Source organism: Hypoxylon fragiforme (assembly GCF_022984875.1).
Source record: "Hypoxylon fragiforme strain CBS 206.31 chromosome Unknown GGS25scaffold_4, whole genome shotgun sequence".
Classification (NCBI taxonomy): Eukaryota; Fungi; Ascomycota; class Sordariomycetes; order Xylariales; family Hypoxylaceae; genus Hypoxylon; species Hypoxylon fragiforme.
The window spans coordinates 299,081-326,947 of NW_026054759.1; the positions used below are offsets into that span (position 1 = coordinate 299,081).

A 27,867-nucleotide genomic window follows, 5' to 3' on the forward strand; every position below is an offset into this window, starting at 1 on the left:
AGGTAGGTAGTCTGCCTAATGTAAGGTACTTTACCAAGCCAGTAAGCATACATACATATCATTTTACCTTACCTTACCTTACCTACATACCTTATACCTATCTAGGTATTCCCCCTTTGGACCGATGTGCCAAAAACGAAATCAGCATTTTCTTCTTCTTCTTCTTAACCAGCTGCAGCTGCGTGCGGGAAGAGGCGGGGATACATATGTAGGTAGGTAGGTAGGTAGGTAGGTATCTATCGTAATACAAACGTGCTCGCACCACTCACTCACTCTCTTTTACCCCCCCCCCCCCCCCTCTCCCCCCTTTTCCTCCAACCCGGGGGCGTTTGATCGCCGTCCAGATCTCGTCAACTCGGGGTTCAAGGTTACATGCAGGGACCCTCGGGCCGCCGCGGTTTTAGATGGGATAGTTAATTAACCTAGATACCTACCTACCTACCTAACCTACAGTACATACCTACGCAAATATACACAGATAAGAAAGACACAGAGCCTTCTCTTCCTAACCCATACCCATACCCATTCCTTTGCTTGCTTGCTTGCTTGCTAGATGCCCCCACCGGCAGTTACATGCGAGCGAGATAGGGCCAGGTTATTTCGAAAGGAAAGTAAAGCAAAGCATGGTCACGTTAACTACGTCGAATACCTACCTACCTACCTAAGCTTTCTGTAATCTGTACCTACATAGCTAGGCTAGGTAAAAAGGGGGAAACGATCGACCACCTGCAGCTTTCTCCCTCCCCCTTTTTTTTTGTTACTGTCTAGTACCTAGGTAGGTACTCGAGTCTGATCTGTCTGATGTAAGTCTCGGCATTTGGTTAATTACCTAGGTACCTAGTCAGCAAGGCTTGTTTCTGGGTCATGTACAATACATAGGTAGTTATGCAGATGCAGATGCAGAATGCAGGTGCCGGTATGTAAGCACTGAGCAGAGAGGCGTTTCTGAGGTAGGTTAGGTTAGGTTAGGTTAGGTTACCTAGGTAGTATATTGTATTGTACTATATTATTATATGTAGCTAGCTAGCTGGAGGTAAGCAAGTAACCTAACCTAGGTAGGTATGTATGTAGCAGGTCGTTCGTTACACCACCAATCCATCTGGAGGCATCTGGTTGCTATAGGTACCTACCTAACCTACAGTAGGTTACCAGGCAGGTAGGCATTAGCACGTAGTTAGTTTACCACAGCGGCGGGACCCAATCGTGTTACACCCCTCTTCCTTCCTTCTCACTCCTCTCACTCTCACTCTATTTTACACTCTCACTCTATTTTACACTCTCTGTTTCTCTCATGCACTCTCTTACCCCATCATCACCATTAGGTTAGGTTTAGTGCAATCTGACTGTGAAAATAGCCTGGAGTTTAGGTAGGTGCCTGCCTACATACCTACCTAGGTACGTAATAGGTCTGCAGGTGGCCCTGCAGGTCTCAGTCACCGATGTTGTTTCTCCCTCCCCGTCAGCACTCTACTATGTCGCTGATCAAGGTTTCTGGGCTTTTCAGGAACCAGTCCAATGATACACATACATGCAGGTGCACATGAGGCTTGGTGTAGGTAGTAGATTCGATTACCGACCTAAAGGTAAACAAAACACACCCTCACTTGCAGCTCAAGGGAACAAAAATCATGACAATGTAAGTATGTCATGAAGCGACAGTGATATTGATAATATATACATTTTTTTGGTTGCCATTGTGACTTTTTCGTTGGAAATGATAGATAGACGACGTAAATATGACAGTTTCCTCCAACTCGGTATATATAATATAGTAAAGATGTCTAGATCCCATCCCCGCCTAGACGCCCATTAGGTAGATAGAAGCAACCGTCTCAGCGTCCATGATCTCTCCCAGAGAAAATCACTGCTATATAGTAGGTATTAAAAAGTTTTCAGGGATACTAGAGACATATGTGCTAGTTTAGGAGCTCGTCTCTTGACTGATTACCTAGGCAGGTAATCAAAAGAAAGGAAAGGTACTAGGGCTAAACAGTATTCCGGGACCGCCTCGTATACACTCCACCTTCCGGTCAGTTCCCCTTTCCATCCAGGGGTATCACTTATTTTGCCAATCCGATCCCAGCGCATTATCCGTGGTTCATAACATTAAGAAAAGCTTAATTTTGGTCGAGTCGATCGCCTTGAAAGGATTGACATATACTAGGACGTATCGTATCGCCCGTCGAGTGAATGCCAATGCGAGAAGTCTGAAAAAGATCCGGTAATAAATGACAATAAATATTGATACAAGCGATCCTTAATAGGGCCGGCCGAGCAAGTCCAACAACTCCAAGAACTGGGTATCAAAGGCTTTTATCGCACTATCCTGTACAAGGGGGTGTTCTTGGTGAAGCTAACTGGCTCGAAGATGTAGTCCAGCTTCCACAACTATTCATCTCTCTTGGTGACTGTTGTAGTCTTGAGGCGTCATGTTCTGGGTAAATTGAATTTGCTTCGACCTCGGTTGGTTAGGAGAGGATTTCGATGAGTTGACTGATTCGTTGGCATCCCAATCAAACTGTGTGTTCCCCGTTGACCCATGAGCATACAGGCTTTGGTCCTGCATGGCACCAAACATGTTGGGGTATAGTGGCGTCGAAGGGAGACTTCCATCGTTCGCCTCAGTATAGACAGGTAAACCCCGGATGCTGAAATCATTAAACTCAGATTGAAAGAATGGGGTCATTATTGGCTGGTCGGTAGGATAATCTACAGTGGTAGCAGTATACGGGTTTGAAGGGTAGTTGGCATTATTGAACTGCGTCAGGAGGCCTGGGGTGCTCGGTGGCGTTTTCAGGTTTGAATCAACCTTGATTTCCGGCATCATACCAGAAGAGAGGCCGTTAAAGAAATACGGAGCATCATCGGAGCTAGTGGAGGATACTGTAGGTTCCCGGATACCTTGTTGTTCGAGAACGGCTGGCGTGTTCGGAGTAGGGGGTGCTGCCCCCGGAAACGTTGCTGCGACGGCGCCCACTGGTGAACGGGCGTGGTAGTGCAGTAGAGCCTCGGGATTGCGGTTGAAGACCATAGGTGATCGCTGTGTCGCAGTCGACTTTTGAATTCTTGCGTGCATTCCGGCGGTCGAGACAATTCGTCGTATTGAAGCAACCGGGCTCGATGAATCCACTCTCCTTGACCCATCAACTGCAGTCTTGGGCCCACCACCAAGATTGTACGACCGGCTTCTCATTGTACCAGTCTGGATGGTGGCCGGTCGAGGAATGTTGCGCCTGGAAGCAATGTTCGCGGGAGGAGGAGGCGACCTGAAAGAATCGGCGGTGGCTGACATTCCGGGATGACCCGATACCGGCGTGTTGGCGCACTCGTTAGGGATCGAGAGCGTTTCCAAACGATTTCCAGTCATCATCGGGGTGCTAAAAGCCGTCTGTGATTGTATGTATGGCGACGTTGTTGAGTTTACCAAAAAGTCCGCATCCATCGCTGAGTACCGACGTTCGTAATGTCCGCCCGTGGTGCACTGCTCGTCAGGGGAGGGCGCGCTACTGCTGTTCAAGTTGGCCGGCTGCTCATCTGGGCCATTATGCCCCATACCATGCTGCGAAGGGATGTAAGAGCCAAAGTCATCCATAGGTCTACAGAGGTAGTCTGATTCGGTGAAATCGGACAATTCCGGTTGCGTGAAATCAAGTGTCAGGGGAGATTGAAGATCACTTGAAGTCTGACCCTTGACGGTGTTAGCATCATCCTGTGCGAGAGGCGAGTCGTGGTCGTCGGAGGCCGGTGAACCGTCGTCGAGGTCTTCTTTGGAGTCGATGTTAGGGAAGAGAGCGGAAGAAGGTTGCTTGTGCTGGCGTGCGCTCTCTCCACCATTCTCTGAAGCTCCGCTCGATGGAGTTTCATCGTCAGGTGACGTCGGCTCCGAAGAAGCCTTCTCTGCTCTCCTCCGCGCCTCATATTCCTTCTGCTTTCGTTCTTGCTTAGCCTTCGCGCGCCGATTTTGAAACCAATTCTACCCGTATAAGTTAGCATTATACATGAGAAGAAGGGTATGCATAAATTACGTTAATTCTCGGTCGCTCGAGGCCCAACCCCTCTGCAAGTTGACCCTTCGCAACACTTGACGGTTTCGGGTTCTCCTTGAACACATGTTCAAGTCTCTCAACCTCTTCCTTAGATAGCCGCGGCTTAGATTCCGTCTTAGAGTCCGCCAAGGAACATTGATCGGCTAACATATGGTTATGGCTGCGAGGCTGTTGATATCCGTACATATACTGGATACCACCAAACCCAGCATAACCATTGTAAGGGTTTTGCGAATATTGCATGTTGCTGCTTGGCGGATAGTTATATGCCGAAGGGGCATAGCTTGACTGAGAGTGATAATGCATGTTCATCTTCCTAGCTATTAAAATAGCCAACCAGGTTGTCCGGGGATACCTATGTGTTTATATGTTTCAGGTATATTTGAAATTTGTAAAGTTTGGTGGCTAGAAGCTTTTAGGCTTGTTGACGTATAGTCGAGGCTGAACGTTAGTGCCTAAGAAGGACCAGACGATATCTTGATGAATTTTTTTGTTCTTTTTAGCAAATCGATATTTGATATTAGGGCGTAAGGCAAGGCTGTTGTGATTATCCCACTGGCGAGTAGTAGTGTATATATAAACTCCAGCCGTGTTGCGGGTTTTGTTTTTGATGAAATTTTGCTAGAAGGAAGGACTGAAGGTCAGATGCCTGGACAAGAGCCAGTCTCAGAGAGATTTCTGAAGAACGAAGGAACGAACGTGGTGGTGAACTAAGGTATAGCCGAACACACAAGGAACAAGAGTCCGAGTAAGTTGAAGGGGGCTTCGGCGGTATAAGAGCAAGAACAAGCTAACAAGCTAACAAGCTAACAACAAGCAAGTAGTAGCAAAGCAAGCAGCCAGCCCAGCCAAGCGGAAGAAGCCAGGAAGGCGGAAGCCAAAGGCCAAAGGTAGTAGGTTAGATGAGAAGTAACCAAGTCGAAGTGAGACAAGAGCTCACATTGAACCTCCTAATTTCTCTCTTAACTAGAGACAAGCAGGGTTAGGATGGAACAAAAAACAATACAGGAGTTGCTAGAGAGCGGGAAGGGAGAAGAGGAGGGGGGTGGGCGTGTACATGTAGTTAAGAGAGGTTCAGAGGGTTAAAAGAGTTAAAAGAGTCAAAGTCAGTGGTTGTGAAGGTAAGGCAGTGGGTCTTCGTATGGGCCTTGCACGACCAGCGAACCGGGAGGTGTGTAGGTACTTCCGCGGTACTACGATGAAATTGGGTGGAGGTGAGCGAGGATTTGAACATTTGAGTAGTTGAACGAAAGACGGGTGACACTGGTCGGCGACAGGGTACTTGGATGTACATCCAGTACATTCAGTACATCAATCAGGGTACTTTACTACTTCCTCAGTGACCCCAGTAGTACTCCTAGTTACTTTCAGTTACTGTCAGTTTACTCCCAATCCAGTTCCTTCCTCCTCCACGACGACCACGTTACCCCCCTGGTAATAACATTCAATGGATGTAATACAAACTTTGACTTACCAGCTTACCAGCTTACATAGATAATACCTGCCTACTAGTTACATAGATCAATCATGGATGATATTAGTAGGTAGGTTCACTACTCAGAAGTCAGCAGGCACTATGGTGAATGTAGGTACCGTGCGTACTATTAATGATTAGTAGTACCTACATATAACTATGTACACAACTTGAACGGACCAGCGGTACATACCGTTACATACATGTATCATTGAATGATATGTACCAGGTATCGTGCCTTACTTCCCATATGTATCCACTTCCCATGTGTTTATTCATCAGATCTTAGTCTTAGTGTATTGCTAGGTAGGCTAGGTAGGCTAGGTAGGCTGGGTAGGCTGGGTAGACTAGGTACTAGGTTGGTGCCTGGGTAGTTAGGTACAATACATACTTTTATCTAAGTTAGTTAAAGTTAGTTAACATTCATTTTGGATTGAATGGATTTGATTTGATTTGGTTATAAGCAGGGTAGCGCTGGCCAAGTGCTGACTTGGCTGCTAGCTATAGCGGGCCTAGGCGGGTTGGGTGCTATCGGGGCCATGCCATTGCCATATGTATGTTTTGTACTGGACAGTACATTTTCAGGGCTGTATGTAGTGTAAAGTACAACATTTGAATACACAATACCGTGCATTCACACTCACATCACCCAAACCCACCAAGTATTTCTGTACCAGGCACCACATACCATGACATACATACACACAATATAGATCGAGCGTTCGAGTTCTTCTGTTTCGCACAATTGAATCCCGAAGGGGGAGAGGGCCCCTGAAGTGGCGTTGTAGCCCAGAAGCCCAGAGGTGGATGGGGGCTGGGGGCTGGGGGTTAACAGAGGGATACATGTATGTAGAGGGAGAGTGCATGTGGTTTTTCCTTGCTGCGCGTCACTGGAGCCATTTCGACAAGTATGTACCTACCTAGATGTAGGTGTATGGGTACGGACTAAAATGTACATGGAGGACGGACTTTGAGCGAGAGCGAGAACGAAAGGCCCTCACCGACTGCCTGCACCATTTTTTTCATATTCTTCCCAGCTCCGAAAACCCCTACATGGCTAGACTAACTTAGTAAGAGTGAAGGCAACTAGGCAAGCAGTGTTGAGGAAGAGAGGAGGAAGCGGGAAAAACTTCAAGTCCTTGAGAGGTCTACAGCACGTCGCATTCAACTGCGAAAAATGTATCGTGTGTGTGTGTGTGTGTGTGTGGAAAAGTAAGTAGGTACGTATTGGAGTTTTGAGAATTCCGTCAAGCTAAAACGAGGTGCCTGAGTACTATGTATGTAGGCTGGCCCCTGTCTTGGCTTCCCTTGTCTCCGTAGTACATATCTATCGCACTAGGAAGGTAAAATTAGAGATCTGTATAGTGTTAAAAGGGAAGGCATGTCAGAAAGGCGTAGGTGGACGTGGAAGACCCGAGTGTTTGTCACGGGTCTAGTGTGAAGGCATATCCCGTAAACCTCTTTGCTCTAATGTGGGGGGTGTAAGAGCATGGGAGCATTGGGAGGAGGAGCAATTAGAAGACCTGGGGACCAAAGCAAGGCGCAAATTCCTTGTCTGAAGGAGAAACTCCTCTTGATCACTCCTCTGATCTCATCCCTTCAGATTACGACCGACAGAATTGTGTGAGCAATCGTGGAGAAGCAGAGCCACAGGGCGTGCTCAGTGCTGAGAATGGAAGGGAGAGTACCAGGTTAGGTACACACAAATGTACTGAAAGGGGGCCTGCACTTCCATCTTTTCAGGTACCTAACAACATCTGATGAGGAGTGGTACCTGGAGAGTGAGGGCTGATGCTTGCCAAGCCAGCTAATTGGCTCGACCTTTTTTTCTCTCGACTTCAATTGAACATTGAATCTCTTAGTTTTGCGGGTCTAACACAGTAGATACTACTGTACGCTGCATGTAGCCACTCAAAGTGTTGGCAGCCACATACAATGTGTATTCATGGCTATACATAATGTATGTATAATAGTAGTAGTATAAGTCGTTATCATGATGTGTAAGAGCAAGAAATGATGGCCACATCGTACTCACTCTTGAACTAGTTTCCACGATCATCTTATCGGGCTTCTTTTTCGATCATTTGAATATTTCCGACAACTTTATAATTAAAGGCTTAGCACAGAGTATGTATGGCTGTGAATTTACAGCCACCTATTTACTGACACCTTCCTTACCTATATATACTACCTAGGTATATGTGCCATAGATAGGTAACTTCAGACGGGTAATTGGTAACGCACTGCTCTATGCCAAGTTTCTTAATAACCTGGAAACCCTCACCTCACATCTCCGTTCTTGCCGTAATACCACACCTCACCAAAAGAAGAAGAAGCAAAGCCTCAATGTACCAGTTGTCTAAGACTTTCATGATGTAACTACGACCTATGTATGTGGAGTAGAAATTACCCAAGCAGCCAAGTTAAGCCTTCTCCCACTCCCTTGGGCTTATCAATGAATATCATTGATGCCGATACCTACTATCCGTACATGTCGTTTGGCTTCAATATGTCATCGGAACTGATCTAATCACAGACTCAGAATAACTATTTTAAGCTACATTATAATAAAGTCCTGGATCTGACGAAGAGACTAAAAAGAATATGCCGATGCTAAACCCTCATACCTACCTACTCAGTCACAAGAACTCGTGGTCTCTTTGAGGCCGTGCTCTGAGTTATATAATTACTGTATAAATGATGACATATTATCCTGTGGAGACGTACCCAAATTCGCTCGACTCCCCTGAGACTTTGACAGATTTTGGTCCAAAAAGGAAATTCCTTGAGTCAAGTCACAGACATGCCTTTCCTAAAAGGACCTCGACGATCCACTTTATCCAAGCCCGCCTTTCCCAAGGTACCGTACTCACAGGAAAGGGCATCCATGATCACTGATCAGTGATGGGCAGCATGGTATCCCCGGATCTAGATACATTGGTACATCTCCCCTGACAGGCGGCGGTCCTCACTTTTTTTTTTCTTCCTTTTTTTTTTTTTTCGCTTACGTCTTTTTTGCTTGAGTTGCACATCACACTGCCCCATCTTCATGAACCTTGAGAGGCCTCGGGACATATTACTTTACCTGCATACACGGCAGTACGCTTTGACGCAGGCGCATCCGGAAGAATATCGATGGGTTCATCTGTTTTTTTTTATTCCAGATGTCAAGATGGAGACATTTCCTTTGGCTGTATTCTCCGCCTCCCTCCAATAGTAGATATCTTCAACTAAACCCCAAAAGGGGAAAAAAAAAGTGAATTATGAATATTTACTATGGGAGAGAAAAGAGAAAGGCTTACTATATGCATACTTACGCATATACATACACAGTACAGTAGCTCTCTTTAGCTCCAAAAGCACGATGGCGATCACCCACTATGAGCACCGCTTTCTGATGAGATGTTTGGAATCTCCACCCTCGATGATGCTAATCAAGCGCCATCCGGCCGCTTTCGGCCCTCGATAATCACCAGGCCAGTTCTTGTGTTTACTGCACATCTCTGCATCCTTATCATGCACACTTGGCATTGTCCCAAATGCCATTCCATGGACCGTGTAAACACCCGCAATCCCGGGTGACGAAAAAGAAAGGGGGGGGGGGCCCCAGTGTCTGACAAGTTCTTGAGCAAATATCGTGGGCAACCGAACTCACTCGCCATGTCAGTGATAGGACCGGACCACCTCGATCTTACCGTAGTACAAGGCGATCGAACCTACCTATCTGCCTAGGGGCCTTTCGTCTGCAACGTACTAGAACTGGTTCCCCCAGGTGGTTCATAGCCCGACCATACATATATTTCTGCAGGTTAGATCCCGTGGATAAAGATGGACACCCCACACACAGATGCGAGAGTTACATTGCCTTGGAGCCAGACAATGGGCATAATTTGTTTTTTTTTTATCAGGTCTACATAGTTATCCGCATTCTGCGAGGTGTGAGAACAAAAGCCGAATCTGCGCGATGTGATATCATTGGGCCCCCCGGCCGATGACATGTTCCCCCTCCAGTCTCAAGATCTATCTATGCACACCACTTTACACTAGCGGCTCGGTGCCGATGGGAGATGGCAGTTCATGGCGCGATAAACGGGATGAAGAATCTGGCCTGTGCCGCAACCACGCCTCCGCCTCGAACTTATTAACGTTGCTCTTTTTTCCCGCTACTTCCTTTCCCTCGCTCCCCTCATGGTGATGCGGATATTCCTCATAGCTACTCAATGATGTACAACCGTAAGCACTGCGCAAGCACAGGCGTGGCGAAAGAAATTAATCTTGTCTGATAGGCCAGGCGCGTTACCGTTTAGGAGTGTTAGAGTTACTCGGCAACAACCTTCTATGACTGACATCGAACCTACTACTAGTCCTAAGTATGATTAGTAGAAAAAAAATACCCATGGTCAAAGAGTTCTAGAAAAGGTTATTTTTCTTTTCTTTTCTATTTCATTATCTTCTTCTTTTTGTTGTTGTTGCTGTTGTTGTTGTTGTTGTTATTCCTTTTTACTCTAAACTGTAAAAGTTGTACATCGAATTTGCTGAGCCCCTAAAACGTCATAGAAATCATTTCTCAATTGCTTACGGCAGCCGCTACAGAATCGTAGTATGAGTACTACAGAAAATCAACAATGATGTCGCAATAACCATTCGCCTCGGGGTCACACCAAATTGATTTTCTTAAGATGTGCAATATAGGGTTGGCCGACTGGTTGGTACCACTAGGGAGGGAGAGCAGGGGGGGAGCAAGCGGACAGGGGGAACAAGGGAACAGGGGGGTTTAGAAAGGAAACTAGGGTAGGGATTGATTGGTATGGTACCTATTGCTGGGAATTTGGGGTTTAACCTTTTACCGGGGTCGCATTAGTTCCCATTGTAAGCGAAAGAAAAAAAGGAAAGAAAAAAAAAACTGCCAAGCTGAGCCAGAAAGCTGGGTCTCCTCTTAAACATGAATGGACAAGGATGGACATGGCACTTGCTAGTACCTTACAAGGTTCTATAGTGGTAGAATGTACCTAAACCATGTAAGCTGGCGGCACTGAGAAGCTCGCAAAAAAGTGACACTGTCGAAAGTCCCTTGTCCTTCAATTGCTCACCAGTCAGATTCCCTTTACCTTACTTGGACAGAACTGTAGCCTGTATGTAATATCAATTAACCCCAATTTCCTTAGTATGCATAGCAACTGCAACTACATATCATCAATATCTACCTAGTAAGTGTCTAGTTATGGAAAAGAAGTATCCGGAATTAGTTGTTGTCCACCAGCTTTCACTTTCTCTACTATGTATAGAACTTTGAGAGTGAGGCTAAAAAAGAAAGGCATTGATGCCTATTCGTCATGTCCATTGACAAGTGAGAACCGAGGCAATCATGGATTCGAGTATCTGTACCATGCACTCATTACGGCACTGCAGATGTGCTGGTGGTACGATATGAGGTACGCGGACTCATCAGGGGAAGGATCTTCAGCTAGCCCAGATGTCCGGATAACCTTCTACCCTTAGTGGGACAGGTCCCTGATTCCTTGTTTCCCTAATTCCCTGTCCGTCACTTACCGATCCCCCGTCACCATCCGGCGAGAATTGCGGCACTGGCCATAATCGATGTCGGGTACATATCATCGCTTCCCCCTTTCGGACCCAAAAGGACCCTTAGTAATTGGTATACCTAGGGTAATGCATGTACCTGTGCTAACCTAGCTGCGTATGTAGCTGGAGATGATTCGGAGGCTATCTATCTTGTCGTCTGATATCTGCCGTAAGCCAGCTAGCTATAACTATGTAGCTACATGTGACAGACAGCCTTACTCACATACACCTTTGCATCCCGTCCATCCATAATTAAAGTACATAACTACATCCCCATGAAATTGGATATGTGTGTATGACGTGAAATTTGTACCCCTGGTTGGTGCAGCTGTACATCGGCGTCAACTAGCACCCGACATTGACTTCGCCGATCTAAAAAATGCTAAACAACGACAACTCCTGTTGGTTATCCTAAGCGCAGTGCGTGCGGTTTTTTTTGGGGGGGGGAGGGGGGGAGGGAAGGCAGCATTCTTGTCTGTCACCCTGAAGTTTCCGTTACTTACATATTACATATTCGGGTTCGTATAAACCCTTGAACAATTCGCCTCTGGTAATAACCACTTTTAAAATACCCCCAATCAGTGCTCAAGTGCCCACCTGCCCAGACAGCCCAGGACTCCAATTGCCATGACCAGGACAACAATTTATGGTACGTACAATCAAAATACCAAATACACACATACCCCGGCATCCCCCATATGCCACTTTGGTTCGTATGTCGACCATAATGTCTACGATTGTCTGATGCTGCAGTTCACAATAGTTACATACATAATGTATGGACATATGTATGTATTGCAAATCTTATATGCATCCATGCCGTGTCCATGTTTGTATATGTGTACCTTACCTTTAATGCTTCACTCGAAATCGCGTCTGACTGGACTATGTAGAGCTGCGCACTGCTCCATTTCCAAGTCACGAGGTTCGCCATAGCACGCAAGGGTTACCCGATTTTACTTAGACGACGGCTTTCCGATAGCCATCTAAACTCCATCTAGCTCCATCTGTGATGGGATTGTACCTTACTTCTGCTGCTGCTGGTTAACTGTGGTACATAACTACATACCTCAAGCTTCGCTTCGCCTATTACCTAAACCTACCTTTGCCTAGCCTTAACTTTGAACTTTGCAATTGCAATGTTTTTATGGGGAAAAGCTCACGAGAGCTTGGCAAGCTGGTGCTGGATGATTGGTCACCGTACGGTCCACAGGTGGTTGAATCTCGGGGATAAGAGGTTCTCCGCTTGAAGCGGGTGGACAGCGCGCTCTCGTGAATTTTAATTCTCGTTTTCTGTTTTACCCCTGCACCGCGCATCAGCCATGTTATCAGGTAATACAATAACTTTTTCCTTATGCTTCTATCGAGTATATCAGCCGTACTACAAGCCTACACTTAGAGCTGGGAGGTCTTGTAAGACCCGACATTGCCGTAGGTAACCATGAATTGAGCTTTGGATTGTTTTTTTAATAGCCAGCTGAGAGGCCGTTCTTTGAGATGATACGCTACACATTCAACGCACTGAGCATGTCGGGCATTGGGGCATTGGACGTTGGACGTTGGGGGTTTTATTTCGCCTTCGCCTCAGCCCCTGTTCTGATCTCATTCGCGGATTCATCATCATCACTTCAGCAGCAGAAAAAGAAGGTCTGGCCAGGTCTAGAGTTTTGATGGCGCCGCAGCGCCGCCAGCTTCTTCTTTCCATCGTAAGGCAGCATTGACATCAGCTCAACAGCATAACATTATGCCGTACTCTTGCGCCAATGTTCTGCGGACCCCCACAGTCTTAGATCTCAAGTTACAATGGGATTGTGGTCGACTTTGATGATATCAAGCATCGAGAAAAAGAAGGCTTGCGAGCAAGAGCCAGACGGGACGACTCGCCCGAGACACTGTTCCCAGGCGACCCGAAGATCTCGGCTGCTTTCCGAGTTTGTTTCTCTTACTGTGTTACCTTCCGATACATATACATCTTGGATTTGAGAACAATAAGAAATGGGATTAATCAACATTGAGCATCCCCCCTGAATGAACGTCACCTGGCAAAACAAAGCAAGAAGGCTACGGACTTTGGCAAGACCGGCAAGACCGGTACGTGGTCTCCAAGCCCTTCTGTTGTTTTTTTTTTTTTTTTCATGCTCCGCCTTCTCCGTCTTCCTTGGTTGGCAGCACATCTAAATCGTTACCAACCTAGATAACTATGCTTGCCCCTTAGAAGAACGCCCCTTATGCGGTTTGTGGCGGACGGGGCTTGCAGACACTCTAGGATGACCATCTGTGAAGCTGCAAGAAATACTCTGTAGGTACCTACATACATAAGCTAGCAGTGAGCTCAGCCCAGCAAATGCATGGACCTTTGTGGTGGCTTGCTCTCTCGCCGTCGTTCCGTGAAGTCCAGAACTCCTTTTTTTAAGGAGATACTTACAGCCGTATGTCAGTTGAGGATCTGAGTATACGAAGTTAACAGGTAGGTATCTAATTACATACCCCCCTTGGCGGTGCGGAAAGTGCGTCCTCTACTACCTACTACATGTATGCGGGCTCTATGTATTGTACATAGCATATGTAAGTAACCAATCCAGCACTTGCATGTAAGGACATACGCATACATACATCGTATTGTAGTACTAGGTTATGTGGAGAAGGCGATTTAGCGTTGGTGGTGTACATTCTCACATAGCACGCAAGGCAAGGCAACGTAGAAATACGTACTGTATGATTGACTACAGGGGTAAAAGGTCTGAGGTCACTAGCTACGGTATTTAGGATCAAATCCTGGCCCCGGCGGCCACGTGGATCTGATTTTGATGACAAGAGATCCCCTGGGACTTGGGCAGAATGGCTTGCGTCAATGCGATGTACCTTCAAAGTACCTGACCAGGGGAGGGGTGATTTCGGGACATGTCCTGGGGCTCATTTTACTATGTACTTGAAGTCTTGCGCTAAAAGGTTAGTTGGCTTAGTTAGTTACCTACCTCGAATGCTTCTCCCACTATCCCGGCCGTAAGCCAAGATTTGTAGCTTATGAATGTTAAAATGTTCGTTCTTTTCATCCCGTTTCCATCTAATCTATGTATGTATGTATTATTATTCAATGTTATCAATGTTATTATAACATCTCATTTCATATTATTATTTACTCATCATGAAGAGGGTGTGTAATGCTATACCACTCATTTCTTGTATTTGATGAAAGTACCTGCAATGCCTACTTAGTACCTACATATGTAACGTACATAGGTAATCATGGTATGTACAGCTTACTGCAAAAACACACCTTGGTCCACATACAGTTGACATTGATATAGGTATGTATGTATTGTACTATTCCTGTTCAGATACCTCTACCAAGAAGAAAAACACCGTGGGGGACATGGAGTTCAATGAGGCGTTGTCGGTCTTTTGCGACAGACTTTACCAGCTGAGGTCGTACGTCTAAAGAGATTAGCAAGCAGCCACTACCACTACCACCACTCACTACCACTGACCACTCAAAGCATCATACGCTCCTCTCCGCTTTAGCCGCCTACTGCAATCAGCGTGGGGTTTCTTTCTGACGGGCCCAAGCAGCAGCCTGCAGCAACGGTGGGCCACTGGACTCTACTACCATTACTACCATAGTACATACTACGATCAACTCCAAGAGTCAATCAAGTATGGTACGTGCTGATCTCTTTGCTCATGAACACCGCAATTAGACAGTCGAAATACACTACACTACACTACCTAACTACGCTACACTGGCGGTGTGCGGACGAGAAAAATTGGAGTCTTGAAAAGTTATCTCTGGCACACACTGGCACTGGTGCATGGTACCATGATTTTGATGGCTCATGACTTTTAGACCCAAAGTATGTACCTACCAAAGGTGCGGTGCGGAAATGGAGATTTCATCATCAGTTCAACTGGTTCAAGAGCGGGAGCTAATGAGGCTGCTTGGCTGCTTTGGACCCTTGGTTCTTGGGACCGCCCCCGAACTTCGAAGCAGTGGCCCAACTTCTTTTTTTTTTCTGATCCTTGACGTGACGACTATATATGTACCCAGGGTTATCAACTTCTACACGTGTAGGCACCCTAGGTTAGGTTAGGTACTTTGACGTTCAACTTTAAACCCATGCCAAATTTGATAGAAGCGCGCCGATTATAACGACGCAAAGTTGTTCTACGGGGTTGAAATGAAGTCATGTCGAAGCCCTGGAGCCTTGCGATAACGTCTCCGCTAGGACTTGGCGCGAATCTGGTGTCTATGAGATGTCATTTCTATCAAATCCACTGTTAAACGAGATCCACCCTAAAAAGGATACGGTATTTTCTTCAAGCTACACCTTGGCTTGTATGTAATATTCTGAAGTTCCTTCTTTTATCTTCATATGCTCTTTTCTCTACATAATACCACCTAAGATATATACGTTAACTAACAAAACCCCCAAGTTGTATACTTTGAATTGTCCCCTTTTTTTCTATGACTTTAAATTAACTAATAATTAATCATCTTCTTATACCTACAGTACCCTCACTTTTCAACCTCTTACTTCTTACTGTCTTTTATTAGCTTCTCGTTTCCTCGTTCCTGCAGTAGGGCAGTGTCTCTGTGTCACTCCTCTCACTCTGAATGAGCACTGTGGATTTCCTAAAAGAAAGGTATCTTAATTTGAGAAGATTACTTTTTTTCTTTAACCTGCATATCGTCTCTCCTACTACATATGTAGGTAGACTACAAAGCAGAGTACATACATGTACATACCTATATTATCCCCAATCACGACAATTGATGATTTCCCAGCATCTACATAGTACCCTATCTCCAGGAGAACCGTGCACCAGCCCTTTCCCTTTTCCGCAAAAAGCTTGGCTTTCCCGTCACAAAGGGGCCATCGGAATTTATGTAGCTAGTCCTATTTGATGATTACGATATGAAGCTACTGCGCACTTATGCCACCTTTGCCGTACGGTCTAGGTAGCCTACGATGATGGGAACCAATCGTCAATAGCACCGTCCCTTTCGTACCTATCCTGCCCCCGCCTTGCGCTTGCCAGCCGATCTTTGCCTGGAGGCCTAGGTCATGCATGGATCGCGCAGTCGCCAGCTATCACTGTACGTTCGGGCTTTTCGCCAACTGGCGTGGTTACTCAGGTCGGCGACCAAGCAAATTGACAACTGCGAAGATCCTTTCTTGGCGACCACATCTCTTGGCAGTTTCTGCAACTGACGATGTTGTGTTCACACATCCCCCAGGGAAATCTCTGCATGTCTTGGAGATCGTTCATCCGCGACCGACCTGTGCTCTGCTCTGTGTCTGCCTCTGCTGCTGTGAGAACCCGAGGTTCCTTGAAAGTCCCGTAGGTCGGTCACATACGGCATGTCACTGATCGGGTCCTTGCTGTCCTTGTTCCCTTTTATGGCCTTTACGGACTCGCACAGCTTAGTCCATGGCGTTACCTAGTGGGCTACTTTACTCCTATTCCGTGGGTCCCTCCAGTTTGTCTACATACCTGTACATACCATGTTACAGAAAGAAAAGAAAAAAAACCGACCGCCCGAGCCGGGGTATTGTTGTTCAACGGTGCGCAACGTTTAGCCCGTATCCATGGCCTTGGGAATGATGGTCCTGTACACAAGAGCTCGTGATCCCGCGGCGTACAAGGAGCAGATTGAGAGAGATAGAGAGATAGAGAGAGGGTGTTGCGTTAGGGTTAGAGCCGTGTAATTACCATCTCTCCTCTCGACTCGACTCGCACACCTGAGACCCACGGCAAGCTGCTACCACTACCGCATTCAGCTTTCTCTTGCTAGACCTACATACAGCTGCTATGCTATGCCCTATTCAAGTAGGAGGCTAGCTCTTAAGCAGGTACGCGCGCATAGTCTCGGGCCCATACGACAAGGTTGGTTTTTTTTTCAAAGGACAAGAAGGAAATTCTCGGCGGAACGGACGTATGGGAAGTTTTCCGCCAGTCAGTTTTGTTTTCCTCACATGCCTTTTTTTTTTTTCCTCTTGCTTGCTTGCTTGCTTGCAGAAGCCCAGGGTTTACATATGTATCTCCAGCTTCTCGTTTACGTGGCACTTCTCGCTAGGGGTTCTCGCTAGCCTACTAGGTTCCCGCCTCCTCCTCCTCCTCTAAAACGGCGGGACAACCTATGAGCGATCACCCTACATACCTGCCTACCTATTAAATGGGCGGGAACGGACTCGTTCGTTCTTGCTGCAAGCGCAGCGTGCGCCCTGGCTACCTATATGCCATTTCTGACATTTCTGATATATGGATTTCTATCTATCATAAAGATCGACACATGTGGATGGGCGGCACTCATCATCAGTCGGCATGTAAGAGATAGGTTAAAACCCCACAGACCTAAATGGGTTTGGTGCTGCGCGTCTTTCTGGACGCCTTTTTTTTATTTTCTTATCCATCGATCTTTCTGCGAATGGTATAGCAGTGCACACATGACACACACACACCTAGGTGAGTTACTAGGCGCAGGTAGGTAGGTAGGTAGGTAAGAAATAAAATCCCAAGAGAGAAAATAAAGGCGGGAAGAACCCGCCCATTGCAGCAGCCTTTTTTTCTCCACACAAAGACCTATGCCGTGTTTGTGATCCTTGTGTGAGATCAATGTCTTAGTAGGAACGACAGAACGGGTTTACACTAATACTAGGTCACCGCAGAGAAATATACTATGTACATATGTACATACAAACGGAGACCCAACCAGTCGGCCGGGCTCTAATCTACGGGTTAGGTATTGTATTGTACAATACAGTGTATATGCGCGTGTGTCTCACATGGATTAAGATTCTTATTTTTCTTTTCTGTTTTCTAATCTGAGGCACGGGTATATGCTCGTCATCGTTCTCTAATCCTGCCGAAGGGGGAAAATGAGGGAGATAGATAGATTTGGGAAACCCGGACGGGTCCCGTTTCTACCGCTTGATGAGAGGGAGCTATGATCTAAAGCTTGACCTACATGGAGGTTAGGTGGGCAGGCTAGGGAACGAGCTACCAACCCTATCGAGATACACTTGCTTCTCTCCCGTCGTGGGTACTTGCTTTTTTTTATAGTGTTCGTGTTGTAGGTAGGTACCTAGTTGCTATTTCACCCCCTCTTTCTATCTCCTTTTCCATGTAGGTATACGTAGCTAGCTACTGTTTCCATCATTACCTACACGAAGGTATCACGAGTTTAAGCTCAACAAGGCTGCCTGCCTGTCTACTGGTAAGATACCTAGGTACCTGCCTAGCATACGGAGATGAGAAAGCCATAGAAAGCAAAGCAGACACCTACATACATACCGCCGAAGATTTAAGAAACAAAAACCGCAAAAGTCCCGATAGTCGCTTGGTGATCGTCATTTGTATGCAATCTACCGCGCCAAGGCGTTCGTTTCTTTAAGACTTTTTTTTTCTTTCTGAAGGTTACTTACATACATACATGCTTTGCTGCTTGCCTACATGGTACATACATACTTGCTGGCGATGGAGATGGCGGTGATGGCGGCAGCAGCACTTTTTCTTTTTTCTTTTTCTTTTAAACTCCCGAGATGAACCACCATTTCCCCTTGCCAGTCCCAGACCCATCTCCTTGGGACAGCCCTGTAGGCACATAAAGTAGGTTAGGTAGGTAGTACGTTACGCCATTGTTTTTCCTTTTCCCAGCCGCTTTTGGGGGAAGCTCCTTGTCTGTGTAGATTGAGCCCCATTACGAGCGTCAACGAATCTTATGGCTTCGGCCACTTAGGTGTCGTCGTTGGCGTTTTGCTACATGGTAGAATGGCTTTGTTTATATAATCATCTACGGTTCCCGGTTGCTGATGTACCAAAAGGTTTCTCTGTGTGTAGGTAGTTAGGTGGTACATGTAGGTTATGTAGCTGGGTCGTACGGTACGATCTCGGCGATTTTCTATAACCTTTCGCATCTAGGTAGTTAGATGCACTTTTATTTTTCCTCGATCGAGGGTGAGTGATGGCTTCCAAGCTTTTTTTTTCTCGACCCGCTTGTTGTTACGTTACCTGTCTGGCTACATACCTACCTACCTCACAGTACCTACCTACTTGAGCGCCTCCTCTTTTTCTTTAATTTCTAAGTTGTTCCCCGAATAGACGCACATAATGTATGTACGTATGTAAGTACGCGTCGGCGCGCGCGCCGCCTCCTTCACCTTTCCCACACCCCGCCCCACTCCCCCTTTTTCTCCTCTCTTCCATCCGGATAGTTTACCCGGCTGTCTGAGATGCCCGAGATCCTGGTCTAGATGCCGAGCGCCGGACGCCTATTCTTGCGATTTTTGCAGGGTGTAATGGATAATGGGGAGTGAGTGAGTGGGGTGGGGGGGCGGGATGGTAGGCAGGCAGGCAGGCAGGCAGGCAGAGAATGGAGGATACCGAGGAAAGAAAAGGATTGAACGAATGAAGGGAAAGCTCGTGCACCGGAAAATTACACTGGCTTGCTCATCAATATACTTTCAGCCTACACTAGCTGCCAGATCTTGACATTAGAGATTAATTGGTTCTTGGCGTCTCGAGCGCTCTGTGGCCTTGATGATGTGTTGTTGTCTCTAGGGACGCTTTCTTGGTCGCCTGGGGGATAGTGGTAGAGGGAGAGGTTTGGGAGGTAAGGCACTGGAGAGTTTGCTTTACTGTCTCATATCATCTCATCTCATGGATCTCATCTCGTGTTGTTTTGTCTTGCCCTATTAAGTTTTCCCAGTCCTGTCTCTCTCCTTCTACTTCTAATAACGTCTATCGACTCCTCCATTCCTCAGTCCCCCGAACTCACTTCTCATTCACAGCAGGCGCCAAGGCATCCGAAATCTGCAACGTCACGCCGCCGTCTCCCCCGCGGACCATCGTCACGGACTGCAGATCACGGACGATCCAGTCGGGCTCGGCGGCCAGCACCTGCTCGACGGTGTGGCTCGTGACCAAGCCCAGCACCTTGCAGCCGGCCGCCTTGCCGGACTGTATCCCCGCGGGGCTGTCCTCTAACACGAGGATGTCGGCGCTGTCATCGGCGCCGCTGAACCCGAGCTTCTCGCGCCCGAGGACATAGCACGCCGGGTCCGGCTTGCCGACGGCCACGGACTCCGCCGTCACCAGGTGCGGCGGGTGCGGCAGTTGCAGGCGGTCCAGCCACCCTGTCACGAGCGGTACGGTGCCCGACGTGACGATGGTCCAGCGCGCGGACGCGGCGATGAGCGCGTCGAGGAGGGCGCGGGCGCCGGGGATCTCGACGGCGTCGTCGCCGTGGAGTTTGGGCAGTAGGCCTTCCATGTGTCTTACGTCTGGAGTTTCGCGATATGTTCGTGTCAGCTAAGTACCTGTGTAGGTAAGGGGTAGAGGCATTGTTGCGGGGTGGAACATAATTTAGGGGTAAGGTTGGTAGGTAGGTAGGAGACGGGACGGTTAGGTTAGGTCTCAGGGGCTAAGGGGTAAAGGGATAGCAAGCGATTTTTCCTTTTTTTTTTCAACTTGCGCATGGTTTCCTAGTGAACGAACGCCCTTGATGAAAGCGGAACGGAGCTGTAGGATAAGGGCTAGTGTAAACTTACATTCCCAATTCGCCTTTTCTGGACTGAGAACTTTAAGCATATCTATGCTCCGCCGGCCGTGAGACGTCTGCAGGATCACCTCCGGGTCTACTCCAATCTCATTTCCGACGCTGTAAACCCCCTAGTTAGATGAGCTGGCTTCATGAATAGGGCCGACTCTTTTTCCACTGTCTAGGAAGAAAGACGGGACCATCCTAGCCTATCCGTGGATGTCAGGGGAACACTCACGTTTGCCAATGTTTGACGACTGCAGCTGTTGAATCGATGATGGTGCCGTCCATGTCGAATAGTAGCCCCTTAAAAGTGACCTCGAACGGAGGTGTGGTATAACTCATCTTGGATTGTATTAGATCTCGTTTTCTTCACACCGTTTTATTTTTTTGATTTTTTATGAAGGTATTATTCGTATAATGAACTGGAGCAATGTAAGATATAGTAATAGTCGTAAAGCTGTGAGGCAATATACAGTTGCGTATTGTGTAAGTGAGCGCGTCTTTATATTGGCCAATTCGCTCTAAGAGGTCCGTGGCGGCTAAGCCGAATTAGGAATCTCCGCCTTCTTAAGTCCGCAATTAAGATTTGGCCACCTAGGTCTGCTTAGGTGACTAGTATGGAATTGAAGCTATCGTGATGCCGATAAATCACTAAGATTGTTCCAAGTCCCACGGTCGGCTATTCTTATCGCCAGGTGGGGTTAACCAATCGGTTGCTAGATAGGCTTTATAGTGGGGTATCTACAGTATCTTTTTGGCGGTGAATAATGGCAGAATAACATTTTCCACCAAATTTCCAAACTTTTTCGTTATCGATTTTCGAGAAATCTGAATTAGAAAACTTATCATCATTCAAAGCCATACAACTTCACACAAGATGGCAAACCATATCACAAAACCAAAGAGTATGTGGACCTGAATAAGCATTGTCCTATTTATCATATAATTAACCATATCATACAGAAGCCAAGTCCAAGCGGACACCCGTCCGTTTACGGCACAAGATCGAAAAAGCCTCCGCCGCAAAGCAGCGCAAGTCCAGAAAGGAAGCAAAGAAGAACCCACAATGGAAGTCGAAGCTGAAGAAGGATCCCGGTATTCCCAACCTATTTCCTTACAAGGAGAAGATCCTTCATGAGATTGAAGAAGCCCGACGAAAGAAGCAAGAGGAATTGCAACGACGAAAGGAGTTAGCCAAAGCCGCAAAGTCGGGCGCTGTCACAAATGAGGCCGAGAACGACGAGTCAGCTTTGAACGGCGCAGAAGAAGATGGCTTTGATGGGTTTACGGACGATGACGATGCGATGGACGAGGGTGAAGATGCAGATGTGGACGACAGCACCAATCCCATGGCGGCACTTATAGCGAGCGCAAGAGCTGCCGCTGAGAAGTATGATCGCGAATTACAGAGCGGAGATGAGATGGAAGAGGATGATTCATCTGACGACGATGCTGATTCCGAAGGTGGCGCTGAACTGCGCGTTCAGGGTTCCTCGCGGAAGGCGCATGACAAAGTCTTCAAGCAGGTGGTGGATCAAGCGGACGTTGTACTCTACGTCCTAGATGCGAGAGATCCGGAAGGCACTAGATCAAGAGAGGTCGAGCGAATGGTGATGGCTGCCGCAAGTGGTGGAAAGAGGTTAATACTTGTGCTTAACAAGATTGACTTGGTTCCTCCGCCTGTTCTCAAAGCTTGGCTCATTCATCTACGACGATACTTCCCTACGCTCCCATTACGCGCTTCTGGATCCGCTCCCAATGCGCAAACCTTCAACCATCGCGATCTTACCGTCCAGAGCACTTCTTCCACCCTCTTTAAATCTCTGAAGTCTTTTGCTGCCTCCAAACAGCTAAAGCGCGCGATATCAGTCGGCGTCATCGGATACCCCAACGTTGGAAAGTCTTCTGTTATCAATGCGCTTCTTTCGAGATTAGGTGGCCGAGGAGGCGCGGCGGCTTGTCCCGCAGGTGCCGAAGCAGGAGTTACCACAAGCATTCGCGCTGTCAAGATTGATAGCAAACTGACTCTTCTCGACTCCCCCGGTATTGTCTTCCCCTCAGCGCCAGAGGGCGAGTCTGCCGCAAAGAAGGCTGTTGAGGCCCATGCTCACCTCATTCTTCTGAATGCCATACCGCCAAGGCAAATCGAAGACCCAATCCCCGCCGTCACATTGCTTCTCAAACGCTTATCGGCTTCGCCCGAACTATTCCAGAAGCTGATGGACGTTTACGATCTTCCCCCACTATTGTCGACGCTTAGCGGCGATTCCACGACGGATTTCCTTGTACAAGTAGCGCGTAAGCGAGGCAGACTCGGACGCGGTGGCGTGCCGAATCTTACTGCGGCGGGTATGACAGTAGTGACGGATTGGCGAGACGGTCGCATCCAAGGCTGGGTTGATGCTCCCGTACTACCGGTCGCAACCGAGATATCTAGTACGGGCGACGAAGCTAGCCAAGGCGCGATACCAGACCAGAAGGAGATCGTGACAGAATGGGCCAAGGAGTTCAAGCTTGAAGGCTTATGGGGCGATGATGGGGAGGATGCGAAGTCGGGCGACGCTATGGTACAGTGATGTGGTCAGTCACAAAGGTATCGATGTTTCGGGATGGGGATTGATACACATTTCTCTGCAGCTCTGGGTAGGAGTTATAGGTGGGGAAAACGAAAGGCATTCAAGCAAGTCGTGCCATTCTTTGGTTTTGATAGTAATGAAGTCATTTCATGCAATCATTCTGACTACTTGCTCAATATTCTACAGCATCCAAGAAGCCATATACGGGATTCCAAAGCCTAGGGGCATCCCTGGATCGTATATATTCATATGGATAAATGTGGTACCCATGAGACCTCTATTTACCTTATATTACGCCGTAGGGATCTTGTGAATAGCACCAAAACGTCGATTACATACTATTCAGGTACCTATGAATGTGGCTTCCATGACTCTCACTCCTAGCCATCTGTATGTAATACGGCTCCCGCTGCATCACAAACCACATACTATGCCATGCTAGAGAATCGCAACAATAGGTAGCGATATGACATATTTTCCTTTTCTTTTGCTAAGATATCCGCGCAATCATAGAATAACCATCCACCGATAACCACACAGCTGTGAAACTTAGCTTTCGTGATCCTACTAGATAATGCTTAGTGCCTGAGAGACGACCGTGGTGAGAGGCGTAGATTAGGTACATGAAAAGCAATATGCTCCCGGGTGAGTGAGCGCTATCGTTAGCTACCTAGTATCCAGTAAGTCCAGCTTCGGGTACGGCGTCTCTCTCGTAACTTACCTAGTACCTACCTAGATAGATGTATCAGTAGGTAGATGGGCTATCTGCTCAGGTACTCCGGATGTACTAGCTTTAGTTAAAACTTAACAAAGCATCGTGCTTATTGGTACCTATCTATGAGCGGAATCGGAAGCATATGTTGAGCTTGATTGGCAGCGTCGATCATGTGTCTACATAGGTACAGATCGTTGGGAAGCTATTCAGAAATGCGGCTCCGACTAATCTCATCGGAGAAACTCCATCTCAGCCTCCTGTGTTTCGACTCTCAACGCTCTTCACCAAGATTTATTTAGGGGTTTTCATTAGTCTTAACTAATTTACTAACTTGAATTTGGCGTTTGAAAATTCTCAAGCTTGCGAGAATATAGTTACTACCTAGTTCTTGGCTTGCTTGATCATCTGTGACGTTTGTCTACCTCTGCCATATTCTACATCTTGCCAACTAGGATATCCCCAAGATAATAAACTAGCTACAGCTATCGTATTAGCCTGATTTGCCTCGTTGTTGCCAGATGCCCCGTGATCAACTATATATTTCAATGGTAGTCAGTCACGTGACGCCCCTTTCCCGCACACACTATTAACCTAGCCATCACCCACTTTGCTACGGCTTCGTGAACATGATTCAAATTTGTTTACAATATGCTCCAAGTTATGGCTAGAAATAGGTAGATGCACATATTGATATGTTCGTTACTTTCATACTTGACTTGGCCCAATCCCCCAATCCAGCCAACAATTTTACACTTGCATGTGGCTGACTTGGGGTCATTGTAATGCAAGCACGAGCAGGCAAGCCTATTAGGTGTGTAGAATGACCAATTTCGTACCGCAGGCAATGATGACGGCCAGCTGTATATTCTGAATGAGACTTCAAGTTGCACAACATACCGAGTTACCCCCACAAAATAGGGGCTTTTTGAAGGCGTATTGTCTCTAATGGATGAGTGCCTACCTACCTGCCTACCTAGGTCTAGATTTACTGCTCAATCCCTACTATATACTGGGCATCAATTCTACCTATATCGCAGCACTGCCTTCTCTGCTTAGCTGCTTACCTAGGTACTGGTAGGTAGCTAGGTAGTGTGTAAAAATGCCTGGAGAACTCAACAGGCGTATCAACAGATCACATATTTTCAATCATATATCTGGCTACCGTGAAACAAATTTGCTCATCTTACAACTTGCATGAGGGTATCACAGAACACTTTCTCGAAATCCAATAGGTAGTCGCCCAGGTGGAAAGAAAAAGCAAGTCAAAGATGGGCTATAGAGATCTGCAGTTCTATCTTCAGCCCCCTATGCATTCTTTCTATAGCCATGATCCGTTCTAAAGTACAGTGGCAGCCTCTTTCATCATGGACACTCGCCATTTCCCCCAATGCTGTCATGCTTTCACCCCCTGATCTAAGTTCTTTGCCATCCAGGCCAACCTATACCACAGCCCTGATATCTAAGGTACTACCGACAACATCTCAACTAGCATGTCTTACCGGAGGATGTCTGGGCCTAATTCTATGCTGATATACTAACCCTCAGACGTTCGTCTTTGCGCAGTGGGCATGGATATCTCTGCCCATTGCACTAGCCGCGTCTCCAAATATACACCTAGCTACTGTAATCATATAGGCACGTTGGGCAAAGCACTTAACATGGAATTCTTATTTGGCTCCTTTATTACTTACGGATGGCTCGTACCCGGTTCTGAAGGCTGAGTACAAGCTGCTCTGGACCTTCGCATAGCGCCAGGCGAGGGCCAGGACTATTCTCAATCGTTTGACAGAGTGACAGGTACTACGTAGAGGTTCGTTCGTTGTACTGGTCATGGGAGGGAGGAAAAGGGGGTGGTCACCCTGAGACAGCACCCGTTGGCACTTGGTAGCCGACTTCACACCCGGAGCTCATTATCAAGCATCAACTATTAGGTTACAGTGTTATATAGAGAGAGACTGGGAAACCGTAACAGTCCTATAATTCCATTACCACGGTTCATCGACTAAGAATGAACAGATTGTAAGAAAGTCATGCATAGGCTACTAGATTGTAGTCGGGATCTTGTTTTCGTCGATATCTTCTCTTGTTGCCTGTTTCAATAGTGAAACCATATCATATATGTGGCTACTCGATATGTTAACTGACCATGTTGAGCAATTAAGATGTGCAATCCTGATCAGTCAGGCACTCTGCAGAAACTTGGAGATGAGTCAAGAATATAGTCACCCTATCTACGAGGAATCTGTCTACCTAGTAGGTATATGCCACATGACAGACCTTCATATAACGCTACGAACAAGATTGTTATGTAAAGAGCTCGCATCCTAAACGCCAAGCCCATGTCGATGTCACCCACTCATACAAAGCATTGTGCCCCTGAGTTAGCCCCTGATAATATCTACCTCTATAACACTATCAGTTGGAACATTTGAGAGGAGAGCTGTTATTATGGTTTTCTATATTGCCAACAGGGAATTTGCAACCGTATAGGCACCATCTAGTTATGCGTAGATGCGAAGCTAGGTATTCATTCACACAAAAACAGGGTTTCGTGACTATATCACTCGACAATATGGTTGCAAGAATCGAACTTTCATAGCCACATCAGCTTTTTCATGTCAAGCGGTTATCATTCAAAGCAAGAAAGAATCTGCAAGTTGGAAAGCATGTCTCATAGTTCCTAGTTACCTAGCTATCATGGAAGTCCGCGAGATCACACCGGCTGCACAAGCGTGTCCAGGTACATATAGCAACTATCGTTATAGACAACAGATATACTATATGACTATCACAGCTCATATTTTCTAACTAACACTACCGTACGAAAGTGTGATAGACATGTGAAAACTAGCACATAGGATGCTTCCAACGTTGAAAAGTGCAAGACTCATTATCCCCTGGAGCATCTTTCGTCGCTACATCGACGAACTCAATTTCGACACACTATAGCAGGCCCAGATGAGATTAAAGGGGTCTCAAATGCCTTCACCGATTTCTTTGTTAACTATTATAGCCCTACCCAAGATCTAGAAGCGAGCCACAGCAAACAAGCATACGGCTACCGTAACTCAGTCGGCCGGGAACCTTGAAAGACTAGGGCACCAGAAGTCGGCGACTCTAAGTCTAGCCATCTTAACCCTCCCTCGATTATCAAGACCAAGGTCAACTAACAACGAAATTTCGGCGAGCAGTCTCCTATTTCAAGACACGAGGTGGTGAAACCAACAGAAGCGAAGGAGAACGGCGAAGGTTATTCTGCTATCGACGATACGCCCAATTCCAATTCTGATTGGAGGAAGGCTGTACGGTGATATTGAACCCCAAGCCACTGGATACATACGACCGGATTTGTCTCCGTGGTTAGGGATGTGCATAACATCCAATTATGGCACCCCTCCATCTTGAGGTAGGGAAATGGGACCCTGAGTTTCGTTCGTAGGTAGTAGATTGTTTAAACCCGACATTAACCGTGTCGCCCTGTCTCTACCTACTTAAATGGGTACCTAGTTGCTCGCGATTGAGTCCCATTGCCTTATCTAGGTACTTACAGCGTTCACAAAAGGCTCTTGTGCGACTGTGATCTGGGACTCCCTGCCTTTCGATCTTGACTGGTAGTTCATAAGATGTTAGTTAAGCATCAGATAAGACACATCCATCACCGATCACAACCTTGCCGTGCCGTGATAATAATGAGCCGACCGTTCCATTTCTCTATATATTCGTTATAGCAGGGTTAAATCCAAGTCACCTACCATCTATCTCACTAACATCAAGCTAAAATAAGATCCTGCGTAGTGTAGTTATCCTGCAAAGAAAAAAAAAGAAGAAGCAAGGGCTATTTGTGAGGCTAGCTGAGAAATACCGATCGGGAGTAAACGACTGTTGCTCACAAGCCACTTGAAGGATAAGCTGCACGTCTACCTACCTACCCA

General features: G+C 46.8%; 3 protein-coding genes across 3 annotated transcripts; 1 reads left to right on the forward strand and 2 right to left on the reverse strand.

Annotated features, from left to right (window-relative positions):
* Positions 1–1,881: 1,881 nt before the first annotated feature.
* On the reverse strand, positions 1,882–4,649 carry GGS25DRAFT_214352 (uncharacterized protein). The gene is made up of 2 exons (XM_049256905.1): positions 4,026–4,649; positions 1,882–3,973 (listed from the first exon to the last, which is right to left on the reverse strand). Exons 1-2 carry the CDS (start codon positions 4,356–4,358, stop codon positions 2,393–2,395), a joined length of 1,914 nt encoding a protein of 637 aa, XP_049117383.1. The 5' UTR covers positions 4,359–4,649; the 3' UTR covers positions 1,882–2,392.
* A 14,798-nt stretch (positions 4,650–19,447) lies between these two features.
* On the reverse strand, positions 19,448–21,330 carry GGS25DRAFT_214519 (HAD-like protein). Its single transcript, XM_049256906.1, has 3 exons — positions 20,880–21,330; positions 20,652–20,761; positions 19,448–20,384 (listed from the first exon to the last, which is right to left on the reverse strand). Exons 1-3 carry the CDS (start codon positions 20,984–20,986, stop codon positions 19,876–19,878), a joined length of 726 nt encoding a protein of 241 aa, XP_049117384.1. The 5' UTR covers positions 20,987–21,330; the 3' UTR covers positions 19,448–19,875.
* A 36-nt stretch (positions 21,331–21,366) lies between these two features.
* GGS25DRAFT_484592 (P-loop containing nucleoside triphosphate hydrolase protein) lies at positions 21,367–23,680 on the forward strand. Its single transcript, XM_049260473.1, has 2 exons — positions 21,367–21,549; positions 21,608–23,680. Exons 1-2 carry the CDS (start codon positions 21,522–21,524, stop codon positions 23,218–23,220), a joined length of 1,641 nt encoding a protein of 546 aa, XP_049117385.1. The 5' UTR covers positions 21,367–21,521; the 3' UTR covers positions 23,221–23,680.
* The last annotated feature ends 4,187 nt before the right edge of the window (positions 23,681–27,867 follow it).